Here is a 16,358-nt window from a genome sequence, read left to right as displayed (position 1 = left end):
TTTACCTTTGAGTGATGGTTCAGAGCCCTGTCTACCAATCTGTTCAGAAGCTGGATGTCTGTATCAAGGAATACATGGCTGATATGTGCTTTAGATGCCTGGACTGTCTGTATGGAGCCACTAAGATCATTGTTGCTTGGCCGTGGTTCTGTTTCTCCCATTAAAGCATTAACTCATTCTAGAAGTAGTGATGTGGGATGCAGAAATAGAACTTTAAACCCCAATGAATTAGTACAAGTGTTATAAAACACAAGTACAATTTTCATATAAAATGTGCCTTTGACACGGGAGGTTTTACTGTTTAAAAAAGCAAAACCAAAACAACACACACACAAAAAAAACACTCAAAAGAAACAAAACCCAAAACCACCACCCCAACAAAATAACCCCAAAGCGTAGAGAAAATACCCACATTCACACCAGCATGAACTCCTGAAAGGTTCTGCAGCAAATACAAATTGTTTGTGTTCTAACTGCTGTTCTGTTTTCCTCCATTTCTAGTCTCTGAGGATATAAATGCAGTGAGTAAAGGAAAATGGCTGATGCTAACTGAGCCACAGTGAGTTACACTTAGCCGTGTTCTTCCTCTGAATGCGGGTCCAGACACTGCTGCTCCGCAATGCTATGGGAAAGCAGAGAAAACTTGATGAAAACTTATTGTGAAATCACGGAAAACCACCAGAAGTCAGCGATAGATGAACGCATAGCAAAATATTCAAACTGGCTTTTGAAAAAGTTTTTTAATGACCTGGAAGAGTTACTCGAGCTTCTCTGCCTTCATCAGCACAGTCAGCAGATCAATCGTGCACTCGTTAGCTGTGCAGATGGAGCTGGGAAGCGTCCACCACCGCACGTAGGTTTGGGTGAGCGGAGCCCTGTACACACCTACGTTAGACACTCCCAGCTGCGGAGCCATTCATAGCATCTTGGGAGCAAACTAAAAATGTGTGTGGGTGAAATAAATATAGACTGGAAACCAAAAGCATTACACGTCTCCTGGGTGCTGGGGAGGGATGCTCTCCACAGGCCTTGCAGCTCTTGCCAACAGTCACACTCGCAATGAGAGAGGGCCGGGGAAGATGTGGGCGAACCCTGCTTAGCTTTGGAGGGTTAAATAGGAGACTTCCATCCAGCATGAAGAGAATCCTTAGTGTGTAACAGCAGTGGGAGAGAGCGCATCAAGGGAAAGGTTTTAAGCTAATTTGAGATTTCAACTGAGATTTCAAATGCTAACATTATTTTTCCTGGTTTCATACGGATCAGTTAAATGGGATTTTTTAAAAAATTTTTTCTTTTAATTAAAACAGAAAACATGAAGCTCTGCTGTGGGGAGAAAGTTTTCGTAATATCTCGTGGTGTTAGATATCTGTTATGAAGACAATAATAATTAAATTTTGCTAATGGGGAAAACTCAAAAATTGTGAATCCTTAATTTCACTGACTATTCCAGAGTAGACTAAGTGAAATAATGTACCAAAGGTACCGATGGGAATAGCTTCTCCCAGCTCTGCTGAACTTGATCCCACACTGAGCTAGAGTGTAGTATAATCATCTAGAGTAGACTACACAGGGCGGGGGGTGGCGGTGAGCACAGTCCTGCATTCAATAAGAGTCTGGCCGTGTGGTCACCATGTTATGTTTGCTGTGGAATAAAAGTTTCCTATAGTATGGGGGAGTGCACCGCCAAATATTGAATTAGCTGAGATCATATGCCACCTAAATGTTCATCAAAGACATGTTCGTTTTATGCCTGCACACTTAGATGCTAACTTAGGAGTGAGCGGGTAGGGGAGCCTAAACTGGTAAATTTTGAACTTTTTCTAGCAACCTGTTACCAGAGTTGAAATGATTGTTTTTAGTCATTTACAGTTTCTGCTGAAGCGGGACCTGAGGAATAGCCTAGCACGTTCGGTGCCGTAGTGGTGCCAGAAGTTGTCATGAATTTCTTCACTACGTTAATGTATTTCTAATAATTGTAATGGGTTCTGTCAGTAGCAGTGTCTTATTCCCAAAAGTGCTGTTGGCACTTACGATGGAGCCCATTAGTTGAGATTGGAAGGCAGGCTGTTCCCTTCATTCTAGACTATTATAAAATTATATAGTTGCCAGGTAAGTGCAATTTTTTTCTTCTGAAGAAGCAAATACGTACTTGCAAATGCCTTTTGGAGTTTGAATACGAACTTATAGCTGTAATATAGCTCTATTTTAATTGTTTGGTAGAAATGTGCTCAAGTACTTGACAACTTGCTACACTATTGCGGTGAACTGGGCTCCTGACAGACCTTTCCAGGATTTGAAATTTTACAGCAAAGGGAAGTTTAGGAGGAAAAACAGAAGGTGTATTTTGTAAGAATCGTAGAATGCTTGGATTTCCTTTTTGAAAGAATAGCTTGGGAGACAGACATCTTGTCTAAAACAATAATAGGATGGTACCTGCTCAGATGTGATTACCTGTGAATTGTTAGAAGGGATAAGCAAGGAAAACAAAAAACCCCGACCACCAAACTACAGTGCAGGCTGAAATCGTAAAGTTGATTGAAGTCCCCTTTCAATTGGCAATCATAAATCCTCATTTTTGTCCTGGTTATGCATTTTCACTTTCATGGAGCTTATAGAATTGTATATTCCTAAATCTGGTTTCTTTTAAGGGTAGCATGAGAATGATGGGCAAAAAAATTCAGGCTAGTGATTGGGGTGTCTTAAATTCTGGGTGACCAAAATTTACTATCTATTAAAAGTGGGCAAGCTTCGCAGTGTCTTTGCTGAAATCTATAAATGCTTTGAAGGTGTCCAGTTGGGAACCAGAAGAGTAATTTGAAAATCTTGGCTATAACCGCTTGTATTTCGTGATGTGTTGAAGCAGGAGCACCTGTCAGGAAGGAGTCAGTCTCAAGTTTAATTTTATTTTGTTGTTTCACAAAAAAAGGTTTCTATTTGTTTAATGGGACTTGAGGTTTTCGCCATTCATTTAACAGGATTTCATGGCACGCTCAGGATTTGAGTAAATCAGATTGACAGGAGCCTTCTTTGTATTCATTTTTTAAAAGGCTGCTTTTCCCATTCTAATTTCTACAGTATTTGTGTAAATAAGTGTCTTGTGAAGATATCAATCTCAGTTTTCCAGTTTAATTGTACAGCGTCATTAAAACAGGGCTGTGACAACTTCAGGGATTGATTTAAGAAAATTTTTAATTACATCGAAAATATCTTTAAAGTAGAACAGTTACAGAAGCTGTGCCATTCAGTATGTAAAAGTATTTTATTCAATCTGTGAAATTAATCTAGCAATCACACAGATTCCAACACAGTTAGCAAATCAGTTCCATAGGATTATGAAATGTCTCCCCGTGACCTATTCAGATTTGTGTTGAAATATTTATTCCTGGTTTGAAACAAGTTTGTTTCTGTAGGGCAGACAGAACGTGTTATACAGGTGAAGTCAGCTGTATTTCTCATTATACCCACGGTGTAACGCAAATTGATAGCTTTGATACCGGCCTTCCCGCTTGATGGATGTGTATTTGTTTTGGCAGGGGCGTTGCCTTAGATAGCGTCCTTCTTCCCCTCCCGTGGTCTCCCCGCTGGCTCTCGTACCGGGTTCCCGGCTCGGCGTAACCGCAGGTGCACAGCTCCACTGGCGGGGCACCGGGGGCTGGAACGGGCATCCGGGAGTGGGAGGGAAGGGATGCTTGAGCTGGCACTTGTGCCGCGAGACAGGAACATCAAACGATGTCTGTATTTCATCTGGAATCAAGTACTTGGATCTGCAGAAGGATTTTTGCATAAGTGCAAGCTAAGGATTACTATTTATCATTATTGCCTTTTTCATCTTCGTGCTATTTTAAAATAATCAGAATAACCTTTGAAGTTAGGGAAGGCACTGTTTTTCCCATTATATAGCTGGCTGACATCAAGCACAGAGAAACAAAGTAACCCGCCTAAGAGCAGGCTATTCTGTATCGGAGCCAGGAACAGAACCCCAGTTTCTCTTTGCTTTGTATTTCAAGCTCTGGAAAATTTTTCTTTCCTTTAGGAAAAAAAAATATGCGATTACACGCATTTAACACATGCACTCGTGTGTCCTCATACAAGATGCAGTTGCCTGTTTGAAGAAGGTCACTCCAGCTGATGCCTTGGAAACAGAAGCTGTGTGTCAGTGGAGACTATCGATCCTTCTGGGATCCTCCTAAGCCTTTATCCTCGCTGAGCCTTTCTCACTGTTTCAGTTCCCGCCCCGACGAGCGATGGCCATGCCTCTGTCTCCTCCTGACGGCTCTGCTGGGCTTGTTGGGTTTACACAACCTCTTCTGTCCTTGATTTCGTTCTACCTAAGGATGTCCCCAGACGGTTACATCTCATATCTATGAAGTGTCTTTGAGAAGGAGGTTCTTCCTGCCCAGAAGGCAGCTGAATCTCCATCTAAGCAAGGATATGGATAAAGGAAAATAGCCCTTGCTATAAGGCCCCTGAGCTGGGGAGGAGAGACAGCTTTCAGCAGGAACCAGGAGAGGTTCAGCTGCTCCGCTGGCCGCCTCCGCTCACTGGCATGGACACAGAGGGGGAGCGGTGTCTTCAGTGACGGCGCTGTGCTGGATGGGAGCTGGACGAGGGAGAGAGGCTGAGAGACACCGGTGCTGACTGAATGAAAGCGCCTAAGGTCTTGAGGAAAAGGTGGCAAGGTACTGTTCAGCGAGTTCCTCAGGCACACTGGAGCAAGACGTGAGGGGGATTTTTGTCTGGCCCCAACCTCCCACTTTCTGCTTCATCACTCAATTCCTTCTAATAATAATTTATTCAGGGAAATACCTAGTAAGACCAACCAGTACGATGTTAGAGGGTGGGGAAATGTAATGATTATTGTGGTCTTAAAGTTACAAAAAACTTCTAAAATATTTTTGAAGTCCTAAAAAGAGAATCTGGTAAAAGTTAGAGATTATATGGCCATGTGGAGAAGATGATTGGGGAAAACAGGAGAGTATGCGTAAGAATTAATGGGAAAAGAGGGCATGTACTTTCATGTTAGACTTTGTCCTTCTAAACCATGATAGGAAGAGCTGGAGCAGATGCATACCTTTTGGAATACCAGGAGTGTTGTTTGAATTGGCATTAGCCAGACAAACACAGTCTTTAGTAACAATGAATGTTTCTAAAACGTCAGACAGGTTTAACTCTCAGCTCTGTAGCACATGCCCTCAAATTTAAAATTACAAAACCTTCTACATACTAGAACGTACGCTATACTGAAATGTTTTTGAATTTAAAAAGTAAGAAGAGAGAGCTAAGTTTTAGTACTAAAATATTTGCTACACTTGAGGATTACAGTATTAAGCTGATTTAGGACACTAAGTCTGAAGTACTTGGACATAAACCAGAAGTATAATGAAAGGTTTTGTCAGAACTTGTTCTCGCCCTATCTGTTTGGATTGATCTTGGATTTTTACTTGAACAGGTTACTCGCCTAAAATTGTACTATAATTCAGATTTTGTTTCATGTTTAGGGAAGTGATTTTGGAGTAAATACCCTGTACAATTATGTCCATGAAATCAGTTCATTTTTCATTGCCTGTTGCTAAGGTTGACAGGAGAACAATATTCCTGGGCGTCAGTCAGAGGCGTGCAACTTTATTGAGAGGGCATCGGTGTACCTGCCCGCACGGAAGCGGAGGAGCCGGCAGGGCGGGCAGGAGCAGCCATGGCCCTAAACAGAGGCACCTGTTGCTGCTCCAGGGAGCACCCAGCGAGTGCCTGCTTGGGCTTGGCTCAGCCTTCCCTCTGAGGAAACTGCTGGCAAGGGTGGGGGGATGCGGGTTTGTAGGAGCCAGGGGAGCACGACCGGTTGGTAGGCAGCATTCCTGGGCTTCGGAGCTCTCGAAGACATGATAAATGCAGGCATGCTGGATCAGAGCTGACTGTCTAAAACATTGCGGGGGGGTGGGGGGTTTGGCTTGTTTGCTCACCCATATAAAAATAGGCATTTTAGTGTTTTGATGTCATTTTTTGGGCTCTATTTTTAGTGCCTGGGAACATTACAAACATGAAATATTTAGCTGTTGAGCCTGTTGGATTTAAAATAACTTAAAATAGCTTTAAAGAGGCTTTCTGAAGTACTCATTTTTTTCTGTTGCAGCACATGCATCATTTTTTGATCCAGTGTTTTTACAGAGACTGGAAGAGTGCCATTATGTTAAAGCTGGTGTTACCATTCGGTTTGATAAGGAGGAAGACCCGTTGGTCCAAGATCAATATAAGGGGATAATGTAAATGTGGTTTTCAGCCTTTATATTAAAAAACATTTTTCTGACTATTTTATTTCAATATAGAAGCTGTCCCCAGTATGTGGTTAAGTGCCCGAATTAGCTTTCCATTAAGCTTGAAGGCAAGGTAGAGGTGTACTCAAATGCAGTTTGGCTATAGAAGCGAGGTATTTCTTTTCTCTCTGTAGTAACCAAGTATTTATTGGTATACAGGGAATTTCAGAAAAATAATCTAAATTTGGGGTTGTTTTTGAATTGCTGTTCGTTTTACATGCATCATGATTATACAGGTCTATTCAGTAGCGTTAGAAATTACACTTAAGATGCCCGAACTCACAGAAGAAAAGGCAGAATCTAGAGAAGTTGTGTTGGGTTTTTATCAGCTCAGGAATTACTCCTGTACAAACGTGACAAGCTGCTAATTCACCTCTCTGTATGTAGTCATCAAAGAGTAAGCCGTTAGGGATTGCATAACCCACTTCTCTGCCAAAGAAATTACCACACACGCTTAATTTTTAGGTTTCATGTATCAGCGCAGCCTTCAGTTTTCAAAACAAACAAAAAAGCCGAATCAAATATCCACAGCCTGGCTCCGGATCAGGTGCTTGGTGGCAGCTGGTACCCCAGAGGAGGACGGAGGCGCCAGAAGGGATTCCACCCCTCGGACCACCGGGCAGCGGGGGAGCCCTCCTTTTCCAGACAAAGCCCAGAAAGCTTAAATCCAAACTGCCTTTTCTGACAGCAGGTTTTTAACGAGAGATCTGCCCTCTGAAACTCTGCCATCACAAATGACTGACTTCTAGCTGTAGCAGGATTTCTCTGGAGCATGTTATGGAAAATAAATTTTTACAGCCCAAGCTGTATGATGTTTGAGACGTTCTCTGAGGAGGCAGACGGGATCTGCGATGCATCGTTGCCAGGTCATGATGTTACTGCAAGTCTCATGAGAGTCTGGTGCTTTCTTACAGCCCAGGTTCCATACAACGATGCAATTATGTGAAAAATGCATTAAAATTTTAGCTCTCCTGATGTGAAGAAAAATACGAAAAGATGCATCATAAAAGGACACTTCATGACAATAAGTATATAAGATTTTATGTAGAAAGTTAAAATAAATGAAATACAATGATGTTAAGTGTGACATGGAAACATATTGGTGACTATTTATATCTTTTCTTCAAATAATGGAATGACTGGAACTAAGTGCAAATTTTCAGCTGCTTCTAAGCCAATAGACTAGAAACCAGGGATTTGCTCATAAGTCCAGGGAAAACATCCGTTTTCGGTTATGAAAGAAAATTGCCTTAGGGTTACTGGTTGGCAGGATTGTTGTGTTGAAGAATGTTGCACCACGTTCCACAAAAAATACTGTTCCCATTGTGCTTTTCGGCTGCGTGAGGACCGAGTGCTCTGTCATCTTCCATAGAAGTTTCCTTACTAACTTCATTGTGCATTCAGGTGAAATAGTGTTCCTTACCTTAACTTTGGTTTAGGTATTGAAGGTGGTCACGTTGATTAGTGTCAGATATTTACATTTTATACTATCCTATTACAAAAGATTTGGACATGGATTTTAATTTTATTAATAATTTGTCAAGCGCTTACAGAAGGACGCAGCCCCACTTGAAATGTATGGGCTCATAAATCAGAGTGAGGATAATAGTTCCTTTAAAACATGCACCTGTAAAAGCTCAGGTGAACAGCAAATGTTGTTTAGGAAATGCTGGGTTTTATCCTTTCGTTGTTCTCAGCTATGCACAGGTTTAATGGAAAAATGACAATGGCTCCTGCTGGAGTTCATTATAAAGGTCTGTAGAGTGTAACTTTAAGGTATTCCAACCTTGTACTTCCAGCTTAATTTAAAATGTGGCGTTAAATGCATTTAGTTAAATTGGTGTGGAAGGCTGTGTGGTTGGGATTCTTATTTCTTCGCTACAAGTTCTCGACTTTTTTTTTTTCTTTCACATTTTCCTCCCTGCGCGGAATGAATTTAAGATTTACTTGAAATAGTTTGAGTGGTTTTGGTATAGTGTTTGTATTGGAGGCTTTCTTGTCGTTTGCTCTAGCGTGATGAAGACTGAACTCTCTTGCTGCGGGACAGGGGATCAGGAATGAAATAGTGGTCAGTTGGTTGGAAAGAAATGTTGATTATCCTCCAGAAAAGAGGAGAAAAAAAGACTTGATGAGGTGTTTTGGTTTGGTTGGAATGCGCTGCTAGAATGCAGTAAGGGATGAGGGCTTGTTTTACACTTCGTGGAAGATTCCTAGGACATGTCTGATATAAGCTATGTGTAGAAGGAACAGATAAACAGACTGTGATTGAGATCTGTAGGCCCTTGGAAAAGATTGCTAATTGTATGTTTTTTTCAAAGGACTGAGATCTTATCACTATCATGAAAGTTGTACAGGGCCGCTGTGAAAAGAAATGCGACTTTAAAAGCAAGTAGAATTAATTATACTTGAAAAGTCTCTTTCTCAATCTGCAGAGCATATTTGCAGTCGTCTGCAGCTGAAGGCCATGCCTCCCCAAACCCATCAGCCTTCCATCTCACGCTGCCTTGGTGGCTGAACCGTAAGGTTTCCCTCATGCTTCTGATCTCACCCTCGGTATCATTAAGATTCCTTAATGGAAAAGCAACTTCTGCAACAGATTGGCCATGAACATATTGAATCTATCACATCAAAGAAATAGTTGTAGGATGGCGTGAAGACTCCGCTTCTTTTTAAAGCGATCTGTATGGGCAGATCTTTGAGTCCCTGTGCAATTTTACTGACTTTGATCAGAGTCCATACAGCTGTAGTTGTTTTGAAGAATCAGATGTTACTGTTGTGCTGTGAAGGTTAAAGGATGGTGTTTTCCTTATTTGTTGGAGATTAACATTGCTACTTACTTGGTGATACGGCAATTTAAATAAATATTAATATTTTGGTACTTAACAGCTGTAAGACCACTTGGCTTCTGGTATATTGTTATCAGAAGTTCTGTGGGAACATAGGTAATTATTTTTAAAACTGATTTTTGTTATCTAGAATAATTTTATGTTTGTCTAAAATGTTTTTATACAATGCTTATCTAAACTTAAATACACACATATATTTTCTAGCATTATTTACTACTGTGTGACAGATACACAGCTGTGAGTCATTTACATGAAGTGTAGGCAGATTTCTAAAATGGAATGAAAAGCTTTAATAGCAATATAGAGTTCTGGTGGAAATTTATGTGCAAATGTCCTTTATTATATGATCACCCCCATATAAATATATAGCACTGAAACATTTCAAAGCCTAATGTTTCATATTCAAACATTTAAAGTTCAGAAGGAAACAACATAATTGCTTGCACAGTTTTAAGGCCGTCTCCTTGTGTGTGTTTGTGTTGTGATACAGCCTTTAATTATACAATCAAATTTTTCCCCGTGGGATTCCTGGTTTTTCAACATGGATGACACTCCCTGCCTTTTCTCATGGCTGCCTTAAGATGTCTCATCATAACAGTGATCTCCAGGGAGCTCTTTGGCCATCGTGGTGCAGCACCTTTGGTATAATGGTAGAGAGGAGTTTTCAGGACAGCTTTCAGCTGCTCTAAGGAGGAGGCTGTCCTTCCTTCTCCTCATTTCCCATTCCGTTCACTTCATACCTTGTAATTTCAGTAATAGTATCAGGGGCAACAATCTGCTGAATGGTGAAGTAGGAAATGTGAAAACTCTGCATGGGTTCCTCACAGTTTGTCAACCAGGCTGGAATATTTTACCTTCACAGCACAGACTGTGGTGCTTGAACTGACGCAATAGCGTTGGTAGTGGTGGGTTAGCTGATGCTTTATCTGGAGCGGCCGCAGAGGGAAGGCCTATTGGGGTGGGGGGAACTAAGGGGACAGCTGTCTGCAGGTTTCGCAGTGTTTGCTGATGGGAAAGGAAGATACAGGAATGGCGCATCCTCTTTCTGGCTCCCAGGGAAGAGTTCTGTATGTTTACAGACTTTTGCCATTGGCTGTTCTTACCTGGTTTTGTCTCAGTTTTCTCTGATTTCTCAAAATGTTCTTTGATAATAGGATAAATGCTAATTTTAAAGTACGGAAACAGGAAACATGCAAAAGAGGCTTTCATTTTTGAAAGTTAAATTACTGAGAAATAACAGAAGAAACTTTCTCAAGCGTAGGCACAGATTGGAATACTTTTGCATTAATTAATGTTACAAGCTTATGTTTATAGTGGAAAAGTTAATTTGAACGAAAAATATTTCTCCTGATGCCATTAGCACTGTCAGTGTTCTTCATTCTGTGTCATTCCTGGGGAAGGTTAGGAGGGCAGCAATAGACAACCTCCATGTGTGGCAATATGAGAGCTTAACTTTTAAAAATTAATTTACCGAAGATATTGTATAAGTGTTTGGAAACTATTACAGCAGTGATGCCTGAGAGAAGAGAGAGAAATCCCTAATGCGGCTGAAGTGCCTGCAGGGAGTATCCAAAGTGCAGGGCTGGGTTTGGCCAGATGACTCAATTCTAACCGAGTACGAGAAGCGTTCCCCTTCACAGTGTGCTCTGAAATACATTCTCAATTATTTGTGTGTACCTTTGACAAAATTCCCTCTGTACACAGGAGCTGTTGTACTCGGGTTTTTGGAACCCAAAAACAAGCTCTTTATTGATGGTGAGGTCAGGATGCTTCTGGGAATGGTGGTTTGTTGGTTACCAGCTGCTCCCCAGCCAGGAGAAGGTCATCTCCATTTTAATGAGTCATGCTTTGTTTCTTTTTCTTACTAAAAAAACCAAACCAAAACAAAAAAACCCAACAACTTATACTGTTTGCTGTGATATTTCTTTGTGATAGGATTGTTGGACTTCAGAAAAAATGTCGAGCAGTATCAGAATTACCATCAGAAATGTTCAAGCTAGAAGTGTGTACGGGCTGTGTGCCTTCTCAAACGCATCCTCACGCTGCTGCTTGAGGAGTTGGTAGCCCTGTGAGCACTCCTCTCGCTTTCCCATCCAAGTGGGATAAGAAGTTGGCTCTTAAGGTGTTTTGGGCCTTACAACCGTTTCTGTTGGGTTTAATTTTTTGATTTGGCAGGTTTTGGTTTAGACCAGGGAGCCTAAGTGGAAGCTGGAAATAAAAATCTCACATATAAATAGCAGCGAAACAAGCAACTATGCTAACCTCTGCTTGCAGTTACAGTAACATAAACTTGAGGAAGCTTTGCCAGTATCTTCTGCGTGCAAGTGTAGGTGGAATTTGACTCAGCAGTCAACTCCTTAATCATTGGATTTTCTAGAGTCTGCAGCTGATTTTTCTCATCGTATGCTATTGGGTTTTTTCTGCCATACATTGGCTTGTGAATAATATTGAGATACCAGTGTTCCAGGTCTGAAATTTGAAGCTGATGTTGGACAGTTCGGTTTTTGTTCATTTTGTATTTGTCACTAAAGAAATACCCAAATGTTGGCAATGATCCCAAAACCTCAAATGAGATTGTTGAATAGTAGCTATGCATGTTTAGTTTGCACTGTGACATGGTGAAAAAATACTGAAGCTGTTGGGCAGGTGTCTTGTCATTGTAAATAAACTTTAAAAGCAGAGTCTGCTGTTTTGGGGATGGGTTTGTTAACAGTCTCAGACCAACAAAGTCTTACTTCAGAAAATTTTGTCTTTGCTCCATGATGCATCTGGAGCTACTGATAGGAAGCGTAATATCAAATGAAGTTTTGCATTGAATTTCCTAATCTTAAGGCGTTGTGGTTGTTTCAGGCAGGACTATAAGTTAATGGAAAAAACCATGAAAATAAATTTGTAAATGTGTGTATTTTACATTCTTATTTTAAAAGTGTCTTCCTTAAAGGTCAGTAATTACGTTTATTGACCCACACTGATGTGCCTTTTGGTGAGTTAGTTAAAATGCATCTCCAGATAATACCAAGAGAAATATGGCTTTTACATATGTATATGTATATATAAAATATATATTATTTTACTTAAAAGCAGATAAAAGAGGCAACGTGAACCTCTGCAGATGCCTTGAGAGATCCTATCTAGTTTTGGCTTTGCTAGCATTTCTCATCTAGGCATTTAAAGGAAAGTCAGCAGCTGATGTAAAAGGCTAAAGATGAAATGTATCCAAAGAAAGAGATGTATTAAAAAAAATTAATTAGTTAATAAGAGTCTTGTTAAGTTTTAGAAGGTTTCAAAACTGGGTCAGTAGGTGACATAACCTTTTTGTTCTGTTTAAGAAAGATTGATAATCTGACAACATCAAAAGTGATTAGTCATACAAAGCAGACAGAGGGCAGACAGAAATAATACTTTCTGTGGGGTTATGGGGGTCATCTGGGCTTTTTGTTGTTGTGTTTGTTTTGTGCTTGTCTTTTTATGTAGAATTACATGCAAAAGATAGTAAAATTGTCCTTTCTGGGAAATGACTGGCCATAGTATGCAACGGGTTACCTACTCATATTGTTTTGAGCTGTACATTACCACTCCTTGAGATGTTTAGTTACTAAGAAATTTGTATTTATTCTTAAATTTATAAATGTTGCTCAACAACCTGACAGTAGTAACTCACACTGTAGGACCGACTGGGCTGTTGGAATGTGACATTATTTTAAAATGTTTATAGGAATTAAAAATGGGTTCAAGATAAGCCAATCTAAGATTTGTTAAGAAACAACTCTGTCTTAAAAAAAAAAAAAAAAAATTAAAACGTTCTTTCCTGTTGAAGGCCAGGTAAGTTCTTTGAGGTTACCTGGCGGTTGCACAGCTGCCCACTAAAGGCAAAAAAGCCACCAGAGATGATGGTCCACCAAGGAACGAGAAAGCAAGGATCCTTTTTCTCTGCATGTTTTCCTACTGCTGATTGGCACGAAACAGTGTTACTTGGAGATTTTCTAGTAGCTCTCCAGCCTGCATAATGCCACTATTCACAAGCTTCTAAGGGGAGAAAGAGCAAGTGTGCCAATGCAGCCAGAGCTGGTAACTAACCCTGTTGCTCGGGATGTGCCCTGGGCGCTGCTAGGAGCCGAGGAGCAGCAAAATCCTGTTCCAGGGCAGAGGAGGGCCCTCGTGATGGAGGCATGCTGTTAACCCTTTGCTTGTAAGAAGAACTAAAGCAGAGCAATCAAATCCAGGCTTTAGCTAGCATTTGGCAAACAGCGGTGGAAACGATTACTGTGTATTTAGCAATGGGAAGGTTGCGGGGTCAAAGAAAATACAGCTGAGATTATAGCAAAAAGCTTAGCCCCTCAAAACCTGCATTTTCCTAGTACATGCTAAGCGCTGTCTTGAACTGATGCAAAAAACCACCACATTTACTATATATTTTAAAAGATAAGCCAGAAAAATGTAAAATCCATTCACAAAAATACGAAAGTCAAAATTACCATTTCCCTGCCAGCAATCATTCAGCTTCTTACACTTGTGTAATATTTCATATAGCTTTGTATGATGTAAGTTTTCTTTATGATGTTGTGTTTTTTAATATATATGTATGTATGTATGTATATGTTTTGAATTCATAATTCAAATGAGAATTGTAACATGTATCTTTTAATCTCCTCGCAATGGAAGTCACAACTCTTATTCCATGGCAGAGTTCCCTGTGGCAATAGCTTATTTTCTTGTTTTTATTTTATTTTATATAAACTTATTTTACCCAAACCAGTAGTGATGGTATTTCTTTTGATTTTGAATAAATGCGCATTTGATGGTGTCATGATTATCACAAGCTCCCCCTTATTTAAAGGGTTTGTCAGATATGAGCGGCATGTTATTTTTGGTGGGTGATGTTTCACGTACTTCTATCACAGCTGAAACGCTCTCCTGTATTTTATTTTACCAGCTTTTTATTATTTCCTCTTACTATTATGGTTATGTAAAAATGGAAGCTGTTGTCTTTTATATTTGCTTTCTCTTCTTATCTGGTTCTCTTGTGTCTGTCCCCACCGGGAATTGGAACAAATGAATCATGTTTAATTTCTTCTAAGTGCAGTTCAAGCCAAGTGAATTTGTCAGTTTATTCAGCTAGGGTGGACTGGGATAAATTGTATTCCAGTCTCACCTAAAAATTTACCCAATGTTTAAGCCTTGTGTGCATTTTACATTTTGTGGTTTTAGCATAGTTAGGCCTCATTACAGTCTTCTAAGGAGTACTTTTAGCAATATATAAGACAAGTTTCAACATAGTTCCCAAACTTGGTTTTGAAGCCAAAGTAAATGAGGTCTTGTAGTGCCACATTCCAGCGATTCTGACATCAGAGGAGTATCTGCAGTAATAAATTTTTATATTAAAGTGGCTGAATTTTTATATGCCTGCAAGAAGCGAGACTGGGCTCTGACGTGGAGAAGCATTAAGCTAACTATTCAAGACACTAACAGATTTTTTCATTAAAACCTTTTCTTCCTCTGGAAAAAAAAAGGAAAAAGCAAGATACTTGCATCTTGACAAAAATCAAATGTTATTTTTAAAAAGTCTCAGTAAAACTAGTTATTTAAGTTTGGTTAGTGTCTTACTGTTTCAGGTTTCCTGGTATTCTGCTGCAGTCTGTGGAGATGTTTCTGTCTTTTTGTGAATTAAGGAGTGAGAATTATGCTAAAAACTATCTGAGTGCTGACACAAAACAAATCAAAACCCCAAAGTATTTTGAAATATTTTCACAAATGAACTTGTGTCTAATATACGTTGTAGATGTTTGAATACAAAACGCTCATTATTCATCACATTTACAGTATTATCAGCAAGCTTTTTTGAGATTTTCATTCTGGAAAAAATAATTTAAAAAACCCTTGTGATGGTTACAGAGCTGATTTGTACCAGGAGACTGGATTAAGGCCCAGATAGCAGAGCAGGACTTGCACGGCTGGGCTGAACTTTGCCAGCTGGAAAGAAGATTCACTTTCTGCTGTTGGTGCCTCTCTCTGCAGTGGCAAGGGAAGACTGGGAAAAGTTGCCCATGAATGTGCACTCAGCTGTGTTTGAGCTGATCAGCTCTTTTGCCATCCCTAGATTTTAAGAGGAAAAAGAGTTTAGTGCAATGTCTTACAATCCAGAGCACAATTTTTTCCTCATTGTTGTAATAACAATTACATGTTTTATAGTGCTGATTCTTTCAAATTTACAATTAAAGAGTCTTCATCTTGTTTTGTTTCAGATTCTTCTCATTCTTTTCATCGAGATGAGACTATAGTTATTGCCCTTGCATCTGTGTCTGTTCTGGCTGTTCTGATTGCTGCTTTCTTTTTTGGATACAGGATGCTTGCAGGTAGGGTTTGACAATCCTCTTTTTTTTTTTTTTTTTAAATGGTTCTTTTGACTATTTCTCAAAGTTATACTTATGTCTTCTGTTCTCCCCAGTCCCTATTATATGTTTGTACATAATGCTTACCCTTCTCCTCTCTGACACTTTATGGTGATAGCCCTTTCATAACAGTTCAGAGAGATTTATGATTTCTCTAAGTTGGCATTTTGGGACCAGTTTTTCTTCAACAAATCCTCTGCTCAACACAGTTTAAATGAGGTTGTGAACATGCTTTATAGTTACTGCCAGTGACATTCAATTATCAAAATAGTTGTGTAGCAGATAGCCTTCAGTTTGTAGCTATCAGCACCTTCACTGCTGATTTTATTGACTCGGAGAAGATTTTACAGGATTCCTTTTTATTTGTTTATGTTCTTGCCTACAATACGTATTTCTGCCAAGTCCCAGGTAAGTTGTATTGTATTCACTTGTAGCATGACAAAAAAAGGAAACTGTCTAATTCCCTCCCCACCCCCTTTCACAGGAGACCGTAAACAAGGTCTGCACAGTATGAACATGATGGAGGCAGCAGCATCAGAGCCCTCATTGGATCTGGATAATCTAAAGTTATTGGAGGTAAATGTTCAACTCTGTTTCTTTTTTTTTTTTTTCTTTTTATTCAGTGTAACACTTGTGGTCATGTCACCTCTCAGGTATTAGTTACAGAAATAAATGTATTGGTGCTCCTGTAATGTTTTCTTCTAAATCATAGTTTAAAGAAGAAAAAAAAAAAGAAAAAAAGAAAAGGTGACAGCAGTTAATTTTGCCTGGTTTTGTTAGTGATATTGTTGGTATTAGCTAGAACATGTTCTACC

The 16,358-nt window shown here is 39.7% G+C and overlaps 1 protein-coding gene across 3 annotated transcripts in view; it reads left to right on the top strand.

Moving 5' to 3' along the window:
• BMPR2 (bone morphogenetic protein receptor type 2) overlaps positions 1–16,358 on the top strand; it is a 113,847-nt gene that overhangs the window by 70,067 nt on the left and 27,422 nt on the right. For all 3 annotated transcript variants that reach the window (XM_054208386.1, XM_054208385.1, XM_054208387.1), the window contains exons 4-5: positions 15,397–15,507; positions 16,028–16,119. In XM_054208386.1, coding sequence (XP_054064361.1) covers positions 15,397–15,507; positions 16,028–16,119 — 203 coding nt within the window. The remainder of the gene's footprint in view (positions 1–15,396; positions 15,508–16,027; positions 16,120–16,358) is intronic.

The sequence above is a fragment of the Rissa tridactyla genome, chromosome 7 (assembly GCF_028500815.1).
Source record: "Rissa tridactyla isolate bRisTri1 chromosome 7, bRisTri1.patW.cur.20221130, whole genome shotgun sequence".
Lineage (NCBI taxonomy): Eukaryota > Metazoa > Chordata > Aves > Charadriiformes > Laridae > Rissa > Rissa tridactyla.
The sequence above is the reverse complement of the archived record's forward strand: the minus strand, read 5'-3'. Positions and strand labels throughout refer to the sequence as shown.